General features: G+C 48.4%; 2 protein-coding genes across 4 annotated transcripts in view; one reads left to right on the forward strand and one right to left on the reverse strand.

The window, feature by feature from the left end:
* Positions 1 to 1,085: 1,085 nt before the first annotated feature.
* Positions 1,086 to 10,190, reverse strand: LOC121596222. Its single transcript, XM_041920984.1, has 5 exons — positions 9,680 to 10,190; positions 8,875 to 9,259; positions 6,206 to 7,908; positions 3,497 to 5,428; positions 1,086 to 3,423 (listed from the first exon to the last, which is right to left on the reverse strand). Exons 1-5 carry the CDS (start codon positions 9,902 to 9,904, stop codon positions 1,444 to 1,446), a joined length of 6,225 nt encoding a protein of 2,074 aa, XP_041776918.1. The 5' UTR covers positions 9,905 to 10,190; the 3' UTR covers positions 1,086 to 1,443.
* A 277-nt stretch (positions 10,191 to 10,467) lies between these two features.
* Positions 10,468 to 23,094, forward strand: part of LOC121595162 (protein Shroom) — a 178,590-nt gene continuing 165,963 nt past the window's right edge. For 2 of the 3 annotated variants that reach the window (XM_041918840.1, XM_041918842.1), the window contains exons 1-2: positions 10,468 to 10,533; positions 20,891 to 21,681. In XM_041918840.1, coding sequence (XP_041774774.1) covers positions 21,214 to 21,681 — 468 coding nt within the window. In that variant the 5' untranslated portion in view covers positions 10,468 to 10,533; positions 20,891 to 21,213. Of the gene's footprint in view, positions 10,534 to 20,251; positions 20,669 to 20,890; positions 21,682 to 23,094 lie in introns of those variants that run through there. The other variant, XM_041918841.1, reaches the window with a different exon arrangement.

The following is a 23,094-nucleotide window of genomic DNA, read 5'->3' on the forward strand; positions in this document are numbered from 1 at the left end:
GAGAGGAGGGAGTAAATTATGCATTTAGCCCCCCCCCACCTGCCGCGCGAGAAAATGAAGCATCATTGTGTGTGTGGGGTAGGAAAACATGTTTTCAATGTTACAAATTTAGCAAAAAAAAACCCAATCAATACGCACAGATAAAGTATAGCAATCAAACTATGTTTAGGGAAAGTTATTACAAACAAATAAAGTAAAAACGATCGCAAACACGAAGATATCCCTGTTGGTTGAAAGAAGGAAACAAAACACAAAACTAAACAAACACACACACACACAAACAAAGCGCTAAAAACACGAGAAAACGCAATTTGATAATGGATAATGGAGGGGGAGGATACAAGTGATCTTTCGAAAAGAGATGAAAATAAGAGTGGTAAAGCTAAGGCATGAATACACACAGAACTGCACCGTGCGCACGTGCTACACTGCTGCTGGTGACACGAAAAGACCAAATCAGCAATCAGCTTAGAGAGATGCAAAAAAAAGCAAGTGTATTAGCTTAATAAAAAAAGGGAAAAGAAAGAGGATATAGAAGCAAAAAAGAAAACGTGATTCCGTAAACTTCCTTCCTCCTCTTAACCTTAGAGGATACAATGGGACGAGATTTAATGCGTGAAGATGGGTGAAGAAGAAAGGGAGAAGGAGTGATCAAAACTATCGACATTTAGCGTAACAAAACAATGTGCAAGCAGAGAAGCAAAGCTGCTAACGTGCTAACCGTATTGCAGAAGAATGAAAAGGATGTGCGAAGGAAACAAAAAAAAAACAAATAATATTGATTTAAAAACAGACACACACACACAAACACAACAGTACAGAATAATATCTATAAGCATGAAGAAATCATAGTCATAGGCAAGACGAAATCGGAAGCGAGACGGTGGAAGAGAACGGCATAGCGAGCTGCTGGAAGTAAGTAAAGTATGTATAGTGAAAATGAAATATAAAAAAAATGATAATATAAACAAAAGAACGTGTGCAAGAAAACGGAAAGAAAACCGAAAACAGGGAAAAACGAACGAAACTAAAGCTGGTAAGTATAGAATGTCTCTTTGCATGTTTCCTTTTCTTCTGTTGTTGTTAACTTTATTTAAAACTTTTGCATTTTATATCGCTTTTTTGCAGAATATTGTTCATTTTTCTTAATTTTAAAATCATTGTCGTGGTGTAATATCATTTTAATGCTATTTCAATGAAAGTTCTACCATTTCTCTTACATTTTCTACATCATAATCGGGTTTATCACATTGCATCCAACGGAAACATTATTCGTAACAACTTTATTGCCATAATGCCATGGAAGCAAAATAAATACAATTTGTCTATCATTACACACAACACATTAACTTAAAATGGCTGTAAAACACCTTGAGCAAGCTCTAGCTAGTTTGCCCATAGTAAGGTTCATCACAGTTGCTCCCACCAACATCATCATCATCATCACGTGCTGGACATGGTGTGAAGGGATACGGTATTGCTTGTGATGCTCGCGCTCCCCACCAAGCTGCTTGTCATGCTAACAACACCACCGCCGGGTGTACCGCTTCCTCCTCCTGCCATGCTCGATGAAGCACTGTTGCCGGTACCACTGCTTCCACCACTGCCGCCCGCGATCGATTCCACATCGTTCTTGCCATAGTTCGTGTCCTTCAGATAGTACACAGCGCCTCCGTTTATCAGCCCGTGGATCGTTTTCTTCAGCCCCAGCAGCGATGCAAGCCGATACTTGAGCGTCACGGAGTGTATCCGGTCGATAAACGTCCCGATCGCTTGCTCCATGCGCGGTGTCAGAGAGGGTTCGAGCTGGAACAGTTTCACGAGCGTTTCAATCATCCCGTCCGTTAGCGGGAGCCGGTCCAGGTAGTCCTCCAGGTACGCCGATTCGCCCTGCATGATGTAGTGCTGATAAATTGCACCGGGCCAGTTAATTTCGATACCGTACGCCCGGCCCACGATGAGCGCTTGCGGGACGGTCAGGAGGAAGTTGATGTAGTAGAGCAGCGTGCCGGTAGCAACGTTGGTGGTGCCCGCCGGTTCTTGCATCGTTCCTCCCCGACGATTGTCCTCACTCGGTGGGCGAATGTTCAGCACGGAGAGACAGGTGGCAGTGGCCTGGCTGCTTGTGTTGCTGCTGCTCGGCGAAGGATTCGCATCGCCCTGTCCCTTCTCGGACGCCGCCAGTACTTGCCGTACGTAGGAGATTTGTAGCGCTATCAGCTCCGCATTGGCCGCGGCCCGTTGTGCAAGCGTCAGGTTGTTATCCAGCAGATAGTTCTCCGTGGCGTGAGTAAACGCGTCCATTGTGCTGGTTAGCTCCGTCTGCACCAAGGGAGTTGCCTGTAGCCGATGGCAGTACACGGCAAGCGAGGAAGAGCCCATTTTCGCCCCGACCGGTTGCTTGAGCTCGTACGTCTTGACGATCGCATCGATCGTACCGTGTGCTTCCGATTCCCACAGCTCCGCAATCTCTCGGTACATGCGGAAGTGTAGCGCCGCCAGGCGGAAGTAATCGCGCCGCTCGGGACAGTGCTCGTTCAGGAAGGTGATGATGGCGCACTGCAACCGTCGCCCGTTTGCCGCCCGATCGTCAAACTGGCCGAGCAGCGATTCGAACTGTTCGTGGTTGATGAGCGTCTCGAAGCAGTAGTACATGTCGCGGTACCGGCCAATGCCCACCAGCAGCCGTACGATCAGGTTCCAGGATTTGGCCGCCGTCAGGATGACGGTCAGCGCTTTACAGCACGCCAGCACCTCCATGATGCCCTCCATCGAGCATTCGTGCACGAAGCAATCGTGCGCCTTCACCAGCAGCGCCACAATGATCGTGTTTTGCTTCTTCAGCGAGAGGATCTGGCCCTGGAGGATTTGATCCAAACGCTCCACAAGATCGGTGCCGGTGGCATGCGGTGGCATCCGCAGGGCGGGAATGGTTGCAAACGACTCGAGCGCGTCCTGCACACCGGCCCCATCGCCGGCCGTATCTCGCCGCTTGCGGTACAGCCGGAGCGCGTTGCAGTAGCGCAGCAGCACGTTGCCCAGCGCGGTCGTGTTGGGCGCAAGCTCCAGAAACAGATGGAACTCACGATCGATGTTGTAGCCCCAGAGCAGCTCGTCCGTGGCCGCGTGGTTCGTGGGCTGCTGCTGGAAAAGGTAGAACTTGGACCGCACGACAGCGGAAACGATTTCCGAGGCGAGAAAATCGGTAAAGCTTTCGATGCTCATGCGCGTCGCGGTAACGATATCGCTGACCACCTCCAGCTTGTGCACGCAGTCTTCCCGCACCACCTCGGGCAGGAAGGCGAGTGGATCGCGCAGCTTCAGCAGCTCGTTGTACTCGCGGTCCAGGTACATGGCGACGCGGTACGTGAGTATGACGCGCTGTGCGAGATCCTGCCCGTGCGTGATCCGATTGCCAAGGGCCTACAGCATAGCGGAAAAAAGGGAATGATAAGTTACATGGTGATACAACTCGATCCAGAACGGGAATACTCACACTGATCGCTTCGAAAATGTCCTGCTTGTCACGGGACGGTACCTCCTCGAAGTCGGACATTGCCGTCGTGCTCGCATCGGACGTGTCCAGCTGCGCCTGCCCGCTCTTCATGGGTGATCCGCCAATCTGGCTGCTCTGGCTAACGCGACTAAAGCGCAACGTGCGCCGCTGGAACCGTCCCGACGACCGGGCACTATCTTCGTTCAGCAGCATGCGCTCCTCCTTCGACAGGTTGTACAGACTGACCAGTCCCTCCGCCAGTGCCATGCAGAACACGATAAAGTGCAGATCGACCGGTCGCTGCTCGAATATGGCCTGATAGCGCAACGCTTGCACAATATCGCCGCAGTCGAGCAGCCGGTTGATGAGCGCATCGAGCCGCAGCCGCTCTTCCGGCTGTGCCAGCGGGACATTGGAGAGTGTGAGATCATCAATCCCGGCTACCTCTTTCAGCTCGAGAAACGTGTGGTACAGTATGGCCGCCGTCGACGGTGAATGTTGCTGCTGATTGTTGCACCAGTACTGGGAGCAGTACAGGTCCAGGTGCTCCTCCGTGCAGCGTATGTAGCTCAGTGCCAGCTCGTACTCCAACCGATCGCGATCGAACGTTTCGCTCGGGTAGAGCCCATGCTCGCGGATCAATTCAAGCGCGCAGCGCAGCAAATCGTACCGCTGCCGATCGCCGTACTCGAGCCGATTGGCAATGTGCGTGAAGAAGCTGATGCGCAGCTCTGGGCCAAGCGCGTACCGTTCGCTCTCCACCCGGTAACGATCGAATGGGCCAACGCGACCGTTCGCTTCAAACCCACTGACCCAATGCTCGAAGATAATACTTTCCCGCGGGAGTCCGGCCTCATCGGCCAGGGCGATTGCTGCCTCGTGGTGCTTCTTCGCGACGAGCTGCTCGCACAGCGACTCGTACAGGGCGAGCTGTTGCTCCTTTCCTCCCCCCGAACAGCACTCGTACAGGGTGAGGAAATCGATCGTCACCTCGCAGTGCCGTACGATTTCGCACATCTTTAACATCCGTTCGAAATCCATCCCAGCCACCAGGAAGCAGCGAAAGTCACACCGGACGTACGATTGCAGCAGCAGCAGCTGATGATGCATCGACGTACGGCGGTCCAGGTGGATCATGAGCAGCCGGGCACAAAAGTTAAACATTTCATACTTCGGTATGTGCAGCAGAAAGCACTCATCGCCGGCCGTGGCCGAGCGGGCCAGAAAGTTAGTGAGCAGTTCAGCGGCACGGTCCGCATCGAAGAGGACATTTTCCGTGAGTGCGAGGTAAGCCGCCAGATGGTACCAGCCAGAATCGGGATAGAAAACGGCCAGTGAGCTGGCGAGTGTACAGAGCCGTGCTGTGCGCACCAAATGCTCGACCAGTCCACACACAAACGCTCGTTCTGGAGGATGGTTCGATTCTTCGGAGAGTTTCTCCCGGTACGGATACTCTCCCGCCAGCATTGCCCACACGATCCAGCAGTAGCGACGGCTTTCGCTTCCCTCGGGACATACGTCACCGGCCAGTAAAGCTAGCAAAGGCCACCCGGATCGTATTGCACGATCGAGCAGGTTTTGGTAGGTGTGCGGATAGCGTTGCGGCACGTGTCGATGCAGGGCGAGTCGCTTGAATGCGTCGAAATCAAACGGTTGCTGGCTGGCCGTTGCTGTGTACGGGTTGGACTCATTCGAGCAGAGCAGGATCGTGGAAACGAGATCCGTGTCGTAGCGTTCGGAAAGGAAATTGGCCCCATCGTAAAGTGGGTTGGACGAGCTGGTGGAGATGTCCGTCCCAGGGAGCTGCAGCGGTAAGGAGATACTGGTGACGTTGTGCCCCATACCGGACGTTGTGCTGCGTGCGATGGAGACAGCATCGGGATCGCTCGACATGCTGGAATGCCCGCTCGAATCAGTTGCAGTACTGCTTCCCTACGAAAAAAAAAGGAAGAAAAATCGTTAATCTTTGACAACACATAAAAAACGCTTTTATGCTCAAACACGAGCATTCCGAAGACAAAGACAATCGCTTGTTCTATTTTTAAAAGTCCCCGCCACGGCAGATAAGGTTCGGCTAAATTAAAATAAATAGAACAGTTCTCGGCGCAATTGCGGAAAAGTGTCCCGGTTTTCCAGTGTCGCCACCGCATCGGTGATACACAGTTGACCTGGCTAGGCCGGCCCGGGTCGGCGACCCGATTCCGAAACGAACCGGTTCCCATGCCCCGCGTTGCCCATTCGCGCACAATCGCGCCCAGAACCGCACGAAACTGCACGAGCCGTCAACCCACAGTCAAAGGTTAGGCTTGTTTGATATGGGACACATTTGATAAGACCGGGGGATGGAAAATGAGTTCATCTTAAGACACCTCTTCTCCATCTCGCTCTCCGCCTGTCGCGCACTGTCATGTTGCGCAATATAACGAATACGCAAAGCCAGGAGTGGTGGTGGTGTGTGGATGGAAGCAAAGTAGCAAAACAAATAATGCCGCGGATGACTTATCTGCCCGATGCTGGAACACGCTGGAAGTGCAACTATTTACTGTGGCCATAAAAACAATGTACAGACACGCACACACAGTGCAGCGATTGACGCGGGTCGGGTGTGTTTGCATTATGCATTTACCACTAGCCTGAAGACAGAGCGCTGGGCGGAATGGATTAAAAGGGCGTTACATACAATTGAATGTGTAAGTGTAGTTCACTCACCCTTCTTCTACGGCGTGGCGTCAAGCTCGATCGTCGCTTGATCGAGGTAAAAGAGCTCGAGCATGTTTGTCCATCGCGGGCAACCTCAACCACTCTCGGCTGATGGAGCAGCGCCGTCATAAGGTTTCTTCCAATGCGCGATTCAACAAAGCCGGTGCGACACAGTTCCACTATCTGCTCCTGGGGGTAGTTTAGATAGTCAACGAGCAGCAGGAACCGATACCAATCGTTCTCTGCCAGCAAACGCTCCTGCAAGTACGCCACCGGGTAGGGTAGCGCATTCGCTTTCGCCACGATCGTCATCGCTTCCAGATCGATAAGCAGCTCCGGGTCGTCGAGGGATTTATCGCGGATCGCTTCCTCGCAGCGCCTCAGCAAAGCGGCCACCGTGAGTCTGGCTGGCTCTTCAGGCTGTTGCTTGCCCGCTGCTCCACCGACCAGCGTCAAGCAGCGTAGATAGGCCCGGGTCGGTGCGCTGCTTACGCCAATCATTTCCATAAACGCGACGGCGTGTGTGGCTAGGGCCGTATCCCAGTACGATTCGATCGCCATCTGGGCAACGGTTTGGGCCGCACTGTTCAGCTGGCGGGTCGATATCTGGGAGTAGTTTTGCAGCTGCTCGCGATAGAACTCGTACACGGCGTGGCACGCGCGCTGCAGTCGGATGTAGTGCATGTAGCGAAGTGTCACCGGCTGTCCGTACTTGCTCACCAGCAGCGGATGGTTAAAGTGTGGCAGCGAACCGTACTGCTCGAGCAGCTCGAGCTGCGACGCCCGTTCGTCCTCCTCCTCGACTGCTCCGTTCGCATCGGTGCGCGTGCCGTGGAAGAGAAACTGTTTCACCTTCGCCGGATCGGGAATGCCCGCTATCGCTAGTAGCTTCCTCACGAGCGTGTCGCACGACTCTTCGCCACTGTGTCCACCCTTGCAGCGCTTTATAAAGCTCTGCAGATGGGGTAGCTTTGCAAGAATGGGATCATCCTCATCGAACTGTGCCTTGCGCTCATCCAACCCATACTCGAACAGATACACGATCGGGTTCTCCTCGTAAAAGGCACGATTATGCTGCAGGATGTACTCGGACGTAGTACGCGACACGCTCAGCAGCTCCTGCCCGCTCAGCGCACTATCCTTTAGCTTCTGCAGCTCCAAAAACACCTTCACCTCCCGCTGATGCTGTGCGCCGGCATCCGTTGCAATCTGGGCGAGCAAGTCCTCGCAAACGATCGGCAGTGCCAGCAGGGTGAAAAAACGATTCTCCACCAGCTGGCGCGTTAGCTGCTCGCGGAACCATTTCGCTTCCGTCCACTCGCGGTGCTGCTTGTAGCTTTCGGTCGTAAACAGACGGCGCAGTATCGCCACCGCATCGTTCCGCTCGTGGTCGAGAAATTTCCCCAGCCGGGCGAGCTCGTTGAGCAGAATTTCGTTGCGCGACAGCGTACGGTGGTGCGAGAGCTGCGAAAGCATGAAATCATCTATTTCCCAGCGCTGGAACAGTTGCCGCAGCCGCTCGTTGAAGCGCGCATCGTCGTAGATGTCGATCTTGATGCGCAGCAGGTGGGGCGTCGGATCTACGCCCTCGTGCAGGCAGCGGCGCATGCAACTGTTGAGCTGAATCCATATCTTGACCAGGTTGGCAATGTTGTTCTTCAGCAGATAGCTCCACACGGTGTAGCGATCGAGAATGGGCGAGATTTCGGTTTCTGGTTGGGGGGAAAAAGGGAGGAAAACACGAGCGATTACTCATTATGGTAGGTCACAGCGTAAAAACGTGCTGGCAAAGGGACTCTCTACCGACGCAACAGCCTCTTATCAATGGCTCATTCACACAAAAAAAAGCTTCCCTTTTTGTTACGCTATTTTGACTGATCTTGGGACGAGTAATCAATTCGTACTGATTGTGTGGCCCCTGCGACGAATCGAGGCTATTATGTCTACTCCTTTGCAGGGTTTGAAGTTGTTTCCCATTCGATTCGAAATAGTTTTGCCTTTTGCTGGTGGCCTTGGTGCGCGTTCAAATGGATGGAAAATTACGAAAATGTGCCATAACGATCGTCATTTGTTGACGACAAACTATTCCATCCTCTTCTGTTGCTTCTTCCCCTTCTAATCTTGTTTCAATATTGTTTGGTTCGCTTGTTCTACATCACGTGGGACAAACGGTGCCCCCGGCGTGATCTACACGTTGACCAGCGGGCAGATCAAATCAATCAATTCTCTTCGCGTTCGATCGATGTTTGTTTGCGATCGGAAAGCTTCCCTACACGGCTCACCCGCCCTCAAGGTAAGCTTTGCGTGTAATTTCATTGCGAAGGGCACAGCGCTTCACTCACGTTTTGTGCTCTTATCAAATGTGCGAAACCGCTTTAGCGAGGGCAAAAATAAACCGCGGTTCCGCGCTCGAATGGATGCTGCAGTTCGGGTGAAATATGACTGTACTGTGTGAGACGGCGCCACAGCGATGAAGATGAATCATAGGTTTAGGCCTACTGACAGTAACGGAGTTTTGCACATACGCACGATCGAGTTTTTACACGCCTCTGTGCGTCATGCGCGCCATCACAAGCGTGAAGAGAGTGCACACATTCAAGGGAACGAGTTTTTGATAGCAAAAACCGGGCAGGCCTCCGTTGTGTAAAGCAGCCAAAGTCCATTCGCCGTTCGCTTACCTTGATTCTTAAAGAACAAATCCACCGCGACCGAGTTCCGGTAGACGTCCTCCTTCATGCAGAACGTGTTGAACGACATCGTCTCGATCTCGAGCACCGTGTACCCGGTCGTCACCTCGTTCAGCACCTCCGCCATCTGGCGCACGTTCGCCTTCAGCTGGGTGTAGACGCGCCAGCTAGCCGCGATCCGTTCCTCCTCGCCGTGGGAGTAATTTTCCACCGTCCGGGCCAAGTGCTCCCGTATGTAGTCGCGCAGCCCGTGGTCGCTCGTTTCGGCCGCAATCTGGTAGAACACGTACCGCGGGACCCGATCGATGTTCTTCAGGATGTGGTGCGCCTTGTAGAGCTGCCGGTTCGACAGCAGCCGATAGACGTACGCGTTCACCTACAAAAATGGGAAGGGGAAATGCACAATCACACAGAGGACACAAAGTCAGTCGCCGATGTGCGTCTGTCCGATCGACCGATCGGTTTGCTACTGTCCGGGGGCGGTCGAGTAGAGCCACGACGGTGCCCTACCGGAATGACGATCTTAAAACGCTTCGGTAATGCGATAAGAATGCTGAGACTCGAGTTACTTTACGCTGCTTGAGATTATGTTACGCAGAAAGCAGGAAGCAGCCCCTCGGCTCGGCGGGGGATTAGACACCACGAACCGCTCGAGCTGTCTATTTGCACGGCACACAAGCACAAGCTGATAAGTGACAGCGCACAGTGCCAAGCGATCATCTGAGCTGAGCTTTGCTCAGCTGATCGATCGAGTGCAACCCATTTTTGGGCAACCCGGGCTGGTGGTGCCCCGTACCTTCTGGAGAAAGTAATTCTTTGCCTCCTTCATCGACAGCTCGTTCCGCTCGGCCAGATACTGGATGCAGAGGTTGACGTGTTTGCCCTTGGTCGACACCTCCTTGATGATAACATCGTCGTCCAGCTTTTCCCAGCCCTTCAGCACGATGCTTTTCTCCGGCGGTATGCTCGGACTGCTGCTGCTAATGCTGCTGCTGTCCACGGGCTGCGTGTTGGCGGCCATCACCGGGGGTGGTGGGGTTTGCGTTTGTCGTACCAAAAAGGGCGTGAAGTGCCAGGGTCTGTCGCGGGTTTGCTGCTCCCTTCACGAACCATTCACACTGTGCGTTGTGCAGTTTCACAGACTTTCGATTTACATGCACAATTTACATGAAGCTAACAAAATAAATGATTGTACACAACACAATACACACACACAGAAAACGAACGAAAAACTAACTACGGAGCGCTGACTAAAATTGGCTTCCACACTGAACGATGATGATGGTGCAAAAGAAAAGCGACGGCGACGATTTGTTGTTGTTTACGTTCGTTGAAGCTGTCACCGCAGCTTCCGCTAGTGTCCGCAAGGGGCGCCCCGGTCGGGTTGAGCAGCTGTTCGAAAATCCGAACGGAAAAGGGACAGCGCGGCAGATGGGAAGACGTGTCGGCTCGCTCTATCGTGCGGTGTGCATAGAGCCGGCTGTTTGCTTCTCTGTTTAGCGTGCGCCGGGAGTGGTAGAGCAAAAAGGACGGCACATCCCGAACGAACCAGAGCGAACGAAAACAAGTGAACGACGTTGGGAAAAATTTAAAAAAATAGTAACTTTCAACAGCGTCGGGTGTGTGTCTCTCGTCTCCGCTGCGCGTCACGTAGGATATTGGGAGAGAAGTGTACCTTACGATTTGTTGGTGGATGGTTTTGTGCTGAGAATTTTAGTGAAACGATTTAAAGTTTCGGAATGTTTCCCAAAGCATGGATAAAGCAAGATAAAATGCGTGCTGCAAACAGAATTATTTGTTGATAAAAAAAAAACAACAAAAACCAACGATCTTACGCAAACCGTTCTAGTTCGCTGCAATGTGTGTTTTGTGTGCCAAATCAAACATCAAACATTAAAAAAAAAAAAATAACAACTGAAAGTTAAATGCAAACAATGCGTTAATTGGACCTGCCGTTCGTTCGTGTTTTGCCGAGTTTCTTCCATCATCAATCGTCAAGCTTCTTCATCATAGCAGGCGGCGGTGGAGTGTGCAAGAGTTGAATAAAAAAAGGTAAAGTGTATGTGTGTGTGTGCGCGTGATGATCGTTTGTTCATCAATGAATGAAATTATTTACCCAAAAATCCTGCCTGTATCAAGTGAAATGCTGTGTTTTTTTTTAATTGGAATTTTCCATTTCTTCTGATAAGCTTAAGAGTGAGTTAAATAAAAAAAATCATTTAACCCTTTCCGAGTTATCTTAAACCTTCCCAAAACTTCCGTTCCTAATGATTTATATTAAACTTGTGAACGTTGGCCGAGGCGATGCACCCAAATGTTGCAATTCGCACACACGCGAAGAAGACACCAAGTGTGCGAGTGTGTGCATTCTGCGTTGCAGCCGGTGCAGCACAACTCACCCGAAAAGGCCATGCAGGCCGGTGTGGCGTATATGGCGGGGTGGAAGAGATAACACACAGGGGAAGGAATGGGCCAGACGAGACTCGTGCGTTTGTCGCCCGTCCTTCTTCGCCCAGATCAGATTTGGTAGATTGTGTAAAAGTGTATGTGTGTGTGTGAGAGTGTTCGTGTGCTTTGGTAAAAATTCTTAATCGTCTTAAAGCATCGCAAAAATGGCCACATGTGTTTCGTGGTTGTGTGTCCTCTTTTGGCCTTTTTTTTGGGGGGCGAAGAATTCAATTTAAGAAGATTATGTTCGTGTGTGTTGATGAGTGTATTACAAAAACGAGCATTCTAAATGATAATGTTGAGCAAAGTGTATTTAAAAGTGGATTTTTATTGAATTAAATGGTAAGTGCATAACAATTAATACTGTTTTCGTTTAATGTTAAGAAACTCTATGTGCATATATTCAAGAAAAAGCCCCAAAAAGCTTCTCGCATGTGTGTGCAAGATCAAGTGCAAGCATTCTTGTTGGCCACACTCCGTGCCCCTGTGCGCGCAAGAGAGTTCAACGTGTTCGGGGGATGGCTGGCTTGCGTTTTGCTTTCACGCAGCCTCTTCTGCTGCCTCACCAACACACGCGACTCTACGGCGAAGACAGCGGCAGGCCCGCGCACACACAACAGCAACATACATACGCGCGTATCCCGTCCGATCGAGAAATTCTTGCTTGGAGGTTTCTGCTGCTGCTGCTGCTGCTTCTTTTTCGCTCGAGGAGAACAGCCGTCAAAGGGGTGTGGGAGAAAGCGAGGGTGATGAAGTTCAATCGGGTTGGCGCGGGGGGAGGATGTTGTGTTGGGCTCTCTCGCGCTACAGAACCATCGCCAGCATCGCCGAAGAAGCGAGCCCGCAGCAGCAGCAGCAGCAGCAGGCAGCGAACCGGCCTTTTTCTCTTGTTCGTTGTGTCGATCGCCTCTCGATCGCGTTGCAGTGTCGCTGTATTGGTAAAGCGCTGACCAGGCCGTTTTCAGTTCATTTTCGTACACATTTTCTTTTACCATACCCCTTTTGTGGGACCAATGTCGTTTTGGTCGGGCTTGGCCGTTTGGTCCAACAGCTTCCCTCTTGCTGAGGCCATGCCAACGGGGGGATCGCTCTCTCTCTCTCTCTCTCTCTCTCTCTCTCTCTCTCTCTCTCTTCTTCGGATCTTTCGTATGCCCCACAGCATTCAGCAAGCGGGAGCATGGAAAAGGAGAGGAAAAAAGAGCACGGAGCAAGGTACACAAAAACAAAGGTAAAGAAGAACACATCTTTTCCTTCATCGCGCGGTGGCTTAGAACCACTCGCCCGGGTCGCCCTGCTCATGTGTGTGTGTGAGAGAGTGTTTGCTGGATTGGCGTTGTGTACACGCGCCAAAAAAGAAAAAAAAGAGAAAAAGAACCTTACCCCACTGTAAAGCCCCCCACCATCCCTTGCCTTTAGAGCAACGCGAAAGAATGATCGAAGAGAGAAGCAAAGGAATGATCGTTCTTCGGTTCGCTGCCGCGCAACAGACCGGCGAATGCTGGTGGTAGTGAACTTGGTGCAAGATCTAGAATGGGTCTGTGGGAGGCTCTGGGTGGGCTGGGGGAGAAGTGGGTTTGAATGTGTTTGTGTGTATGTGTGGTGGAGCTTGATCGCGAAAGGCAGCGCGCAGATCGATCGTAAATGGGGAGAAGGAAATACTGAAGCTTAGGAATTTTGCGTCAATTCTTTTGCTGCTTTCGTTTGATCAACTTCAACGTGCTGGTTTCGGTTTTATTTGCGACAATCGTGTTATTTTGTTTGGTTTGATCTTTCATCGCGTTCTTATTGTTGTTTTAAGTATGTTACATTTTTCGTTTTGTCTTTTTCATGTTTTCTGTTTTCAAATTTATAAGCAAACCGAAAAGAAGTGTTAAGCATTGAAACAATTTAAAAATAAAAGAAGTAATTTTAGTACAGCAAATACAATACATAAAAAAGATAAACAACTAAAAAAAAAAAAATAAATAAAAAGATAATGAAATCAACACTAAAATAAGTCAATACAGTTGATAATAAAAGAGGCTAAATTTAAAGAGGTGTAAGCAAACGCTCAATGTAGCATAGAAAAGCTCAAAATTTGTTGATATTGCTCTGCACAACAATACACGCCCTGCAACAACAGCAGCAACGCATCAACAAACGATTACACACAATGAACGCACGAAATCTCAAGAGTACTTTCTTTGCTCTTCCTCACCTTTTCCAAAAGGGATCGATCGAGCCTGCCCTTTGAGCAGTAACAAACACATACACACGCACACACTCAGCAACACATCGCTTCATCATCAAGTACGGTTCCCAGCTCTTCTTTCCCTTCCTGCTTTACCGGCAGGTTCTAATTTTCTTCAATCATTAACGCGGGGGAAACGGGGCGAAAAGGAAATGCAAATACTGAATTGACCACCACACAACACCGTACCATCCCGCCTGGACCTGAACCTTTTTTTCTGGGAGGTGGGAAGTCATCCTTCATGTCTCTTTCTTCGACAAAAGAGCGTTCACTTGCTTTTCCAGTGCGACAAAACGCGGCACTGATGCTGTTCTCTCTCTGGATGTGTGTACCCTTTTTGGCGTGCTTTATTTGAGTGCCAGCCCAGTTCCTCTGTTTGCCTCTAGCCTTTTGCCAACAGGGAGAGGTGGTGATGTTTGCTCCGGACATGAAAATATCATTCCACTTCATAAATATTCATCGATCGATCATGTGAAACGGAAAGTGAGAACGTTTCTTGCTTTCTTTTTTGTTTTCGTCGTCGTTCAATGTTGTCTTGGTTCTGTTGTGCTTGAAGAGACCTGCTTTTAGTTGGTCGGGTTCGTCGCTTGGAGGTTTGAATCTTTCCTTTCTTCCCGGGCAAATGGCAACGAGAGGATGCTGCAGCCACCAGGTACGCACAAGGGAAGTGTCTCTATGTGTATTTGAACAGTGTATTTCTTGCACGGATGGGTAATTACCACCAGGGTAAGGCCGGATAGGTACAGGTCGGGTTTGTTTTTGGGTGCGCAAGTAAAGGAAGGGAAATAGTTTTACAGCACCTGCAGCGCGGTGCATATGAAGGTAAGGTTTCGAGGTGTGGGAAAGCCTCACTTTAGGAGCCTTTGGATGGTTTAAAATGCAAAAAAGATTGCACCAATTTATTGCCTTTATTGGTAGCTTTGAAAGGTGTCCATTGAGGAACAAGAGCGAAAACTTCTCGGCCGAGTTTTATGAGAACGCATGACCAAAGCAGCCATTTTTATGTATGCTCACGTTTCGCTCTGCATGTACAAACCATGTTTACCCACCGACACAGCCACAGCCATGCATGTTTCATCATTTACACGGTCACATGCACACTGGAAAGCAGTCCGCGCGCGTACACGTGTACGTGAACAAATTGTTGTACGAAACCATCAATTTCTAGCATCTGGTGATGCTTCTCGCCTTGGCACGACGATAGGATCGCCGGCTAGCGTAACTAACCTTGGCGGGGGGAGGGGGCGGCTCAGTGAGCGTCGTTTGGCGTTTGCCATTCCGGAAAACCGGCGACGTTTTCACGGTTAGTCAAATCTGTTCCTTTCTCGCCTGCAACTGGATCAGTCGAGACACGGCGGTCGATTTATGGAAGGAAACAGCCGCGGATGCCGCTGAAGGTTTCGAACGTTTCGAACAAAACGGAAAACCACCCTATCCGTGTGCTGGGTTTTTTTTTCTTCTTCAATCTTAAGAAAGGAAACGAGTTGCTGAAAAGTTCATCGAATCTGAACTGAAGCTAATAAACTGAAGCATCTTGTTGACGATGGTAAAGTGTGTGTCAATGGGGGTGTTGCTTAATCGAATCTGGCGTTTTCACAGACATGAATGCTTCGTCAACCTCGATAAGAGAGCTATCAGAATGAAGGTTTTTTTTGCGGGTGGTTAATATGTATCGAAAATTAGTTTTATTGCTTGCTTTAATAATTTAATAAGTCAGAAAAAATGTAGAATCACTTCTACACTTGTTTTTCTGTATTTTTGATTTATTGCCGGAGCGTGTTTGGCGGGCTTTGTGGGTCGCTGAATGGTTTAACCGCGTGGAAAAGCTCATTTCCGGACTCTGTTGTAAGTGAAGGTCAAACACGATAAAGTCGTTGTTAGAAATGAATGTATAACACAGTTTTATTGGTTTGTTATGTGACATCAGGTTGCTCTGCTTGAGTCATGGTGCGCTCAACAGCCCAACTTCTTGTTGCTACGGAGCAGCTCTGCTGCCGCCAGGTGCTAAAGAATGCTCATAATTCTGCAGACTCTATTAGACTTTGCGAAAGGTAGTAACTGAAGCAAAAGCGTTTCTTTCCGGTTTTGAGCACATGTTTGTGCACTCCCGAAGCGCTTGGCAGGGAACGTGGCGTGGCGAATAGTAGACTGGAGCTGTGTGCGATAATTCACCCTTCCCAAATGGGCCGCGTTTTCTGCAATTCCGCCTAGAGACCTTCACGGTCTCGATCTTGGGCTTGAGAAGGTTGTTTCGTGTTGAAGTTAGCGCGCGGAGGGCTTTTTTACGTTTTGTTTCCCATCTTCCACGCGTCCACTCGTTGCGCAAACCCAAGCACAATTAATTCTAGCCCTCATGCGCTAGCGAGCGATGTCTTGCAGCGAAGTGAAATTGCCTCGCCCTAGAACTTCCCTCCTGCTGCGCGTCCTGCTATTCGCTTTCTAACGTTCTCGCGCGAATGTGTGGCGTGTGTTCTTAAAAGCGAGCAGCCAGAAAGTGAGATGTTGGCCTGGCTGTATGTGTGTTCGCTCAGGTAGAAAGTAGTAGCTCTGAAGCAATAAAGCAGAAGGGAGAGAGAGACGCGAAAAAAAAACTGGCAACGGGCTGTTACTAAGCTCGTTATCTGCGAATAGATTGATGATTTATTTTCCAACCCCCTTTTCGCTGGCTGGTGAGATGGCAATTCATCATCATCACCATCATCGTCGCCCCGTAAGTTGTCGGGCGGGCGGCGAGATTCGGCCAACGGTCATCGGCATCGGCGCGATTGTCGTCATTGGCTGTGGGAAAAGTGGTGTGCAATTTTGAGTTTGAAAAAGATTGCAAAGTTCATTAATAGATGTTGCTTAACTTTATCAAAATTAAATGTATTTTAAATGTTTAAAAGCCTAAAGACATAGGCAATTAAAATCGATAAGCAAAGACCATGAAAATTTTACACAATGGATTATTTCAGTCATTACAATCATTCTTACCTTTAGTGTCTTCTCCCATCGAGAGAGCTTGCTCACTTGCTCGATGCGGGATAAAAACCTTCGTTCCACAATTTCTTATTTTTATGATTCGAACCTAGAACGACAGTAGCAGCCGTAACATCGGTCCCTGCTGCTCGACGGACCGGCGCCAACCCATTTACGCACCCCCGGTACGTCAAAGGCCGCCCCTGCTGACTCTCTGCTCACTCTCTCTCTGTGTGTGGGTCTATGCGGACCACCAGCAGCAGCACGTTGGAATTTAGGAAGATCTTCCGTTCCGGTGTGTGTGTGTCGGTTCGCTGTCTACCTGGTCATTAAATGCGTGTTAAAAATTGTTAACCATTTTACCGGAATGAAGCCCTCACTCATTCCCGGCACTATGTGCGAGCCTCCCGGTGTTACTTGCGCTGCGGTCTTACACCGTCCGCTTGGGCCCGCTGAAATGCATACCAGCTTACCGGCAACGATCGTAAAATTCTAGCACTTGCAATTGTCTAATCTTTGCTGCCGCGTTTGCAACCAAGGGCGGGTGGGAACACACCGAGCGTTGTTATTTGAATGTGTTTCATTGCAGGGGATAAAATAAATAGACAAAGAAACTGGGTAAGATAAGGCAAGCAACAAAGCAAAGGAAAGTACTTTGGGAAGTGATTTTTACAAGCGAAAGCGAGGGCTTTGTAGGGATATTTTTTTGGTTTGGGTGCTGTTAAACGATCGTTCCGATGGTTCGTTCGTAATTATGAAGCGATCGTGGGCTTTTGGGAGGTCCAGTGAGAATTTGAGCACGTTTCCGTGGTTAGTTTTTCGATGGTTTTATGGTAATGTGTGGTGGCATGGAAGGGATTTGGTTTGATGCCTCTTTTATATTGAAAAATAGCCTTTTAAAAACGCTTCAAACGATCAAAGAAAAATGTTGATTTTGTTTTGGAAGAAAATGTTACAAATCCTCGCTACGTACTCGAGGAAGGCAAAGTAAACATCGAAACCATTCCAATAGGGAAAAGGTCCGGGCAAGCGTATGTCACACCGGTCGTTGAAATAGATATATGGGTCTTTCGGTCTTTGGTGCACAGTGTCGAACCGAGGTTAACCTGTTAATGTGAGAAGGACAATATGAAACTATCAAATACGGCAACAACCGAAAACACTGAAAACAGCCAACCGTTGTAAAAGAAAGCCTTCTAAAATTGTTATTCCTTCTCTATCTTCTGCCACGTAAACACATGGCGCAGACAAAACTAGGAAAAGGACGATAGAACAATAAAAGGATGATCGAAACAACACGAAACACAGGCAAAACCTTGCCCAAAAAAGGTGAAAAAGATCAACGCAAACAAAGGTGGCGTGCAGTGCAGGGGGTGAAAGAAACTTGAAACTAAGAGGACAAATGAATAGAGAGAGCGAAGGAGAGGGAGAGAGAAAACTCTTATCAACTGTATGACGCGGTGATAGGTTCGTCGCTTGCGGGCGCGTTGAAGTCCTTTGAATCGTCATCGATACACTTGAAAGGTGCAACACTTTGCGGCCAGGTATGGGCCGAGTTTTGATTGATTTTGGAGAGGTGAAAAGGTTTGGTTTGTGCCGAAATTTACCTCCGAACTTATTGGTTTAGGTGAATGGCGTTTGAATGGTGCGATTTATTTACGATTGTGTTTGATCGAGAATGGGGCAAATAGAAATATGTAAATACCACGTTGAATGAATGATATAGAACTTTAAGTAAAAAAAGTGTTTTCTAATTGTTTGTTTTCTTCTCTCTTTTCAGCTCTTCATTGGCACTGTCCTTTCGATTTGTTGCTGATAAATGCTCCTAAAGTCTGTAGTAAAACTCACCTCAAATAAGCAATTATTTATCAGAAGAAACTATTAATTTGAATCTAAAATGGATTTTGAACGAAAAAACACATGTGAATTCGGTTGTGCGAGAAAGAAAAACAGAAATTGCTCTTTTTTCATACATAATTATTACCACCGTGAATCGATCGATTACTCCAACCGGCCCGGCACGCTCATTTAAGCACATTTCTGGCTGGCATTCCAAAGCCGAAACAAAGGTGGTGTACTGCACAACAACACACGCAGAAAAAAAAGGATAAAACATGCAAAAAGCGTACACTGCTGGCAAGGGAAGGTATTCCCCCGTGGAAAAGAAGTGCCAGGAGGGAGGATGGTATCAATTTCCATAAAAGTGGCCAGTGGGTATTTTGTGCGTATGGAGCGTTCCTGCAAAGCACTTTTTTTCGTTTCGTTGTTATCATATTGGTTTCGTGTGATTGTTTTTCGGAGCGTTTTTGATTTTTTCTGCTGGCGCTCACGTACACACAGGTGTCTAATGGACACCAGAAGTGCGATGGTGTGTGCCCGCACACGGTGGGTTTCCCCTCATTACTCGCCGTGGCCCCCAGCACGCAATTATTATTGATCCACCACACACACCAGCTTGAGCTTAAAAGCTTTTGGCCGGCCCGAAAAATTCGTTTCTTGTGCGCGGTCAAAGGCCGGCCAAAGAGGTTGTGAAATCGGTTGTGGGGGATGGCGAAGCAAGCGCTGCGCTGTTTTGCTTTGCGCGGTGGGAAGGCCCGGATATCGGTGCGACCAGCCAGCCACACACACCGATTACCGAACTAATTTTCCACCGATCGAGTGTGTTTTTCTGTGTGTGGAAATTTTCTTTCGACGTGTGTGTGCGTTTTTTCCCCTAGTTTTTGAACTCCTCACTGGGTGCAAATAGGCGGTTGATTTGGAAAGTGCTCTCGATATGCCGTCGATATTGATACCATCGCCGGCGGGGGTGTGGGGTGGATGGTATGGTGTTTCACCGGCGGGTCGAACGAATTGTTTCCGGGGTAGTTGAGCTTTTTTTATCGCATTTTAATGGCGCGCATCTAATGTTGTACAATCAAATTTTGACAGTTTGCTGCAAAATGGTTTCACACACACACACACACACACAGGCACAGACGAATCAAACGAAACAGAAATTATTTTCTGAAAATAATAGCGAGGGGAAATACACACACATAATCGCATCTATAAAGGCTAATGTGCGCTAAATGTGCAGGCTGGATCGATCTTGAAGGAGCTAGTGATCATTTTAATTGATTTCGATCAAGTAAGGCTATGGATTAGAGCATAATAAATATAAAAATGAATGAAGATACTTAAAATAAGCGGAATACAAGTGATTTCCTCGTTGTGATACTGATATGCTCTGTAGGAACTTAGCCTGCTTTTTAGACTTCACCTTTTGGTCCTTTATTTCATACATAATTTAAGCAACTCAGTGTCACTGTTACCGTCATTTTCTTTTCCATCTACAGTCAAACTTTCCGTTTCTTTTGCAATAAGTTTATGGCTAACATTCCTTCATTTAATGCAAATGAGAAAAGGTCATTGGTAGTAGCATGAACAGAGATTTCTCCTCACCGACGTGTGCTGTGCTTCTTGCTCTTGCTTTTTCACTTTACAAGATGAGGCTGAGCATTGTCATCGAAAAAGCCGGCGACCCGATTATCTCCCAACAATTCCCTTCCCGCTCCCCTCCCATTTTAACGCATGTTGTTGCCTCTCTTCCCCCCGACACCAACCCTTTTTTTCTCCACCAAGTCTTTGTGATGTTTTCTAATCCTTTGCTTTTCTATTGCATTTTTGTTTTCCAGCTCACCCCGCGCAAAACGCTTCGTCTATCGCAAGAAAACGCAACAACCGACGGTGCATCTCCATTGTTGTGAACTACTACTTCTACCACTTCGCCAAGTTTGCGCTCCTCGGGCGATTTTCCCGAGCAAAATTTCCCGCCCTCCAATAGTGTGAACCGCAAGTGAACCAACCGGAGGAGAGCGCAGGGAAGAAATAGAAAAATAGATAACACAAAAATCAAGTGCGACTGCGACTGAACGATGAAGGGGGTGGTAAGCTCTCCTCCCTGCGTGTCAGTGCGTGGAAGAAAAGAAGAAGAAGAGGAAGGTGTATAATCCGCTATTGCGAGATGCGAGTTTCTGTTGTTGTTTTCTGTGTTTTTTTTTGGGATTGGGAAAATTGCATAGAAAAACCAAGCAGCAGCTCAGTGAAAACACAACAGCAGCAGGTCAAAAGTGAAACACAACAACAGTGCACGACGATGATGATGAGCAGGTGAAGAAGATGATGATTGTGTTGATGATGATGATGATGCTGATGGAAGCATAAGAAAGAGGCCGCCTTGTGTAGCGGGCGCAAAGGGTGTTGTGTGTGTTTGAGTGTGATTGTGCGGGGGTGGTTTAATTTGAATTCAAAGTGGGAGGGAAAATTTTGGGTTGGGTTTTTGGTGAAAAATTGTATCTTATTTTCTCTTTTTCTCATGTGCGTAAAAAAAAGGAAAAACACTCTCTGTTCGTGTGCGAGCGTGCGTGTGTGCGTGGATGTGCAGCTGATGGTGTCGAACGGAAAACGCATCCGCGCGTTGTTGTAGGTTGAGAGCATTACTACTACTACTACTAATGTTGAAACATGTAACACTACATGGCAATGTGTGAGTGTGTGTAGTGTTTTTTTAGTGTTTTAGTTTAATTGTTTCACAAATTTTTGAGGCCGATGCCAACAAGCAACAGTGCACACTTTCCTGGTGCCTTTCGTCGTACAATCGCTGGTGAGTGAGTGAGTGTGTGCGTGTGTGTGTGTGTGAGTGCGCTCAGTGGGGGATGTCTATTGGCGACAGCACAATGGAGCTGGCGACGACCACGACGGCACGATACGCCAGCAGCACTGGCGTCGGTGGGGCTAGTGTCGTACCACCAGCGCCTTCGTCCCCATCCGGGCCGCCCGGTGAGAGTTCGGGCAGCAGCAGCAGCAACACGACGATCACCGCAGCAGCACCGGCGCCCAACAACACTGTCAGCAATAATAACGGCAACGCGGCCGGTAACAATAGTGCGAACAATCTGAAGCGAGCCAGCATGCGGCTTATCGCGAATGCTGCGGCATCACCACCGTCTGCTGCACCGTCTTCCACGACCCCCAGCGGGGTGGCACCGGCGGCACCTGCAGTCGGTACAGCAGCAGCAGCAGCATCAACCACGGGCTCCACGGTAACAGCTACCGCGGTCATCGACACCGTCGCCTCAACCGTGTCCTACCACCGTCGACCGTATCCGGATGCGGCGCTACAGGTATGTGCGCTTTTAACCGATAACACTGTTTGCTTTTAAGCGTGTGCGCGGAGAGAAGGGCGAAACGAGTTAAAACTCGAGGATCATGAAAAGCTCTAGCCGAGTGTGTTGTGTGCTTCCGTTTCCGGGCTCGTGCTGCTCGTGTGTGTCTTCCACATGCTCTCACATCCTCCTTCCCTTACTGCTACTACGACGAGCTTCTTGAAGGTTACATTTCGGTGCAGCACCCAACAAATGTAACATATCCGATTATTGGGCTTTGAGAGTGATTTGTAAGCAAAGGCGGCACACCTCAAGGGGAGGGCCTGAATCTTATGGGGCCACACACGCCGGATGTGTCGGACAGTGATTAAGTGCGAAACGATCGGATTTAAGGTTAGCGCTAATTTTAATGTGCATACAGAAATAGATCCTTTCGTTCGTTCGTTCGTTCGTACGCTGGTTGAGTCACACAGGTGTGAGATGTTATCGTGACGGTGTGTCCTCGGATGTGGTGGATGGTCAATATTAAAACGATCTTTTTAAACTGATTTCATTGTGTCGTGAATTTAAACGAAAGATTATTTACAATCTTGTTTTTGACATAAAATATTGCTAACTACATAAAATCATTTGTAAATAAGCATTGAAAACTAGAAAACTTGTAAAAGTAGTTAAAAGTCAAGAGAATTTTTATATAAACTAAGAATATAATCTGTTAAATATAATAAAAAAGCATATTTTTGAAGATATTAAAAACAATTGATAAAGAATAAAACAAAAAACAAGATTACAAAAAAACACAATGAATAAAAACAAGCTTAAAAAGAATAAACAAATACAAAATAAAGCAAATAAATAAATAAATAAAGGAACAAAACACTTAATTGGTAAAGAGAAATAAGTAAAATTTAAAAATGAAACCATAGAACTAGTAAATAGATAGAAAACAAACATTGGATTGACATGTACTTAAGAAGCAGGAAGTATAAGCGAATTAATTGCTAACAGAACAAGATAACAATACTACAACTTCAACTCTTGGACGTTTCGTTTCCTCCTGTTAAAAGCTCAACGCGAATCTTGCTCGATCTAAAGCAATCTCTACGCCTTTTCTATTTGCTAACCTTGAACCAATCTCCCGGGTACATTGTTCGCCGGGATACACATCGGCAGATACACATCTAACTGGTGGTAGATAGGGCGTTTGCTAAACACCTACCCCCCCCCCCCCCTCTCCCCCCATCCACATCCGATTGCAAATCCTTTCAAGAATGCAAATGTACAATGCAACACACGACAAGGTGTAAATTTAGCTCCAGCTAATCTTATCCCGATCGAAACGAGACCTCAAATCAGCAGCGGGTGAGGGTGAGGATCGCGCGAGTGCTATTTTTAAGCTTGCTTGCGAGTTGCAGTATGTGGAGTTGGCTC

The sequence above is a fragment of the Anopheles merus genome, chromosome 3R, assembly GCF_017562075.2.
Source record: "Anopheles merus strain MAF chromosome 3R, AmerM5.1, whole genome shotgun sequence".
NCBI classification, from domain to species: Eukaryota; Metazoa; Arthropoda; class Insecta; order Diptera; family Culicidae; genus Anopheles; species Anopheles merus.

What these genes read in the sequence shown, in the direction of transcription:
- LOC121596222 (XM_041920984.1), bottom strand. Translation starts at nt 9,904, where the DNA reads ATGGCCGCCAACACGCAGCCCGTGGACAGCAGCAGCATTAGCAGCAGC. An exon ending in AGAATTACTTTCTCCAGAAG is followed by an intron (nt 9,260 to 9,679) that starts GTACGGGGCACC and finishes CCATTTTTGTAG; the next exon opens with GTGAACGCGTACGTCTATCG. An exon ending in TTTGTTCTTTAAGAATCAAG is followed by an intron (nt 7,909 to 8,874) that starts GTAAGCGAACGG and finishes CCCCCCAACCAG; the next exon opens with AAACCGAAATCTCGCCCATT.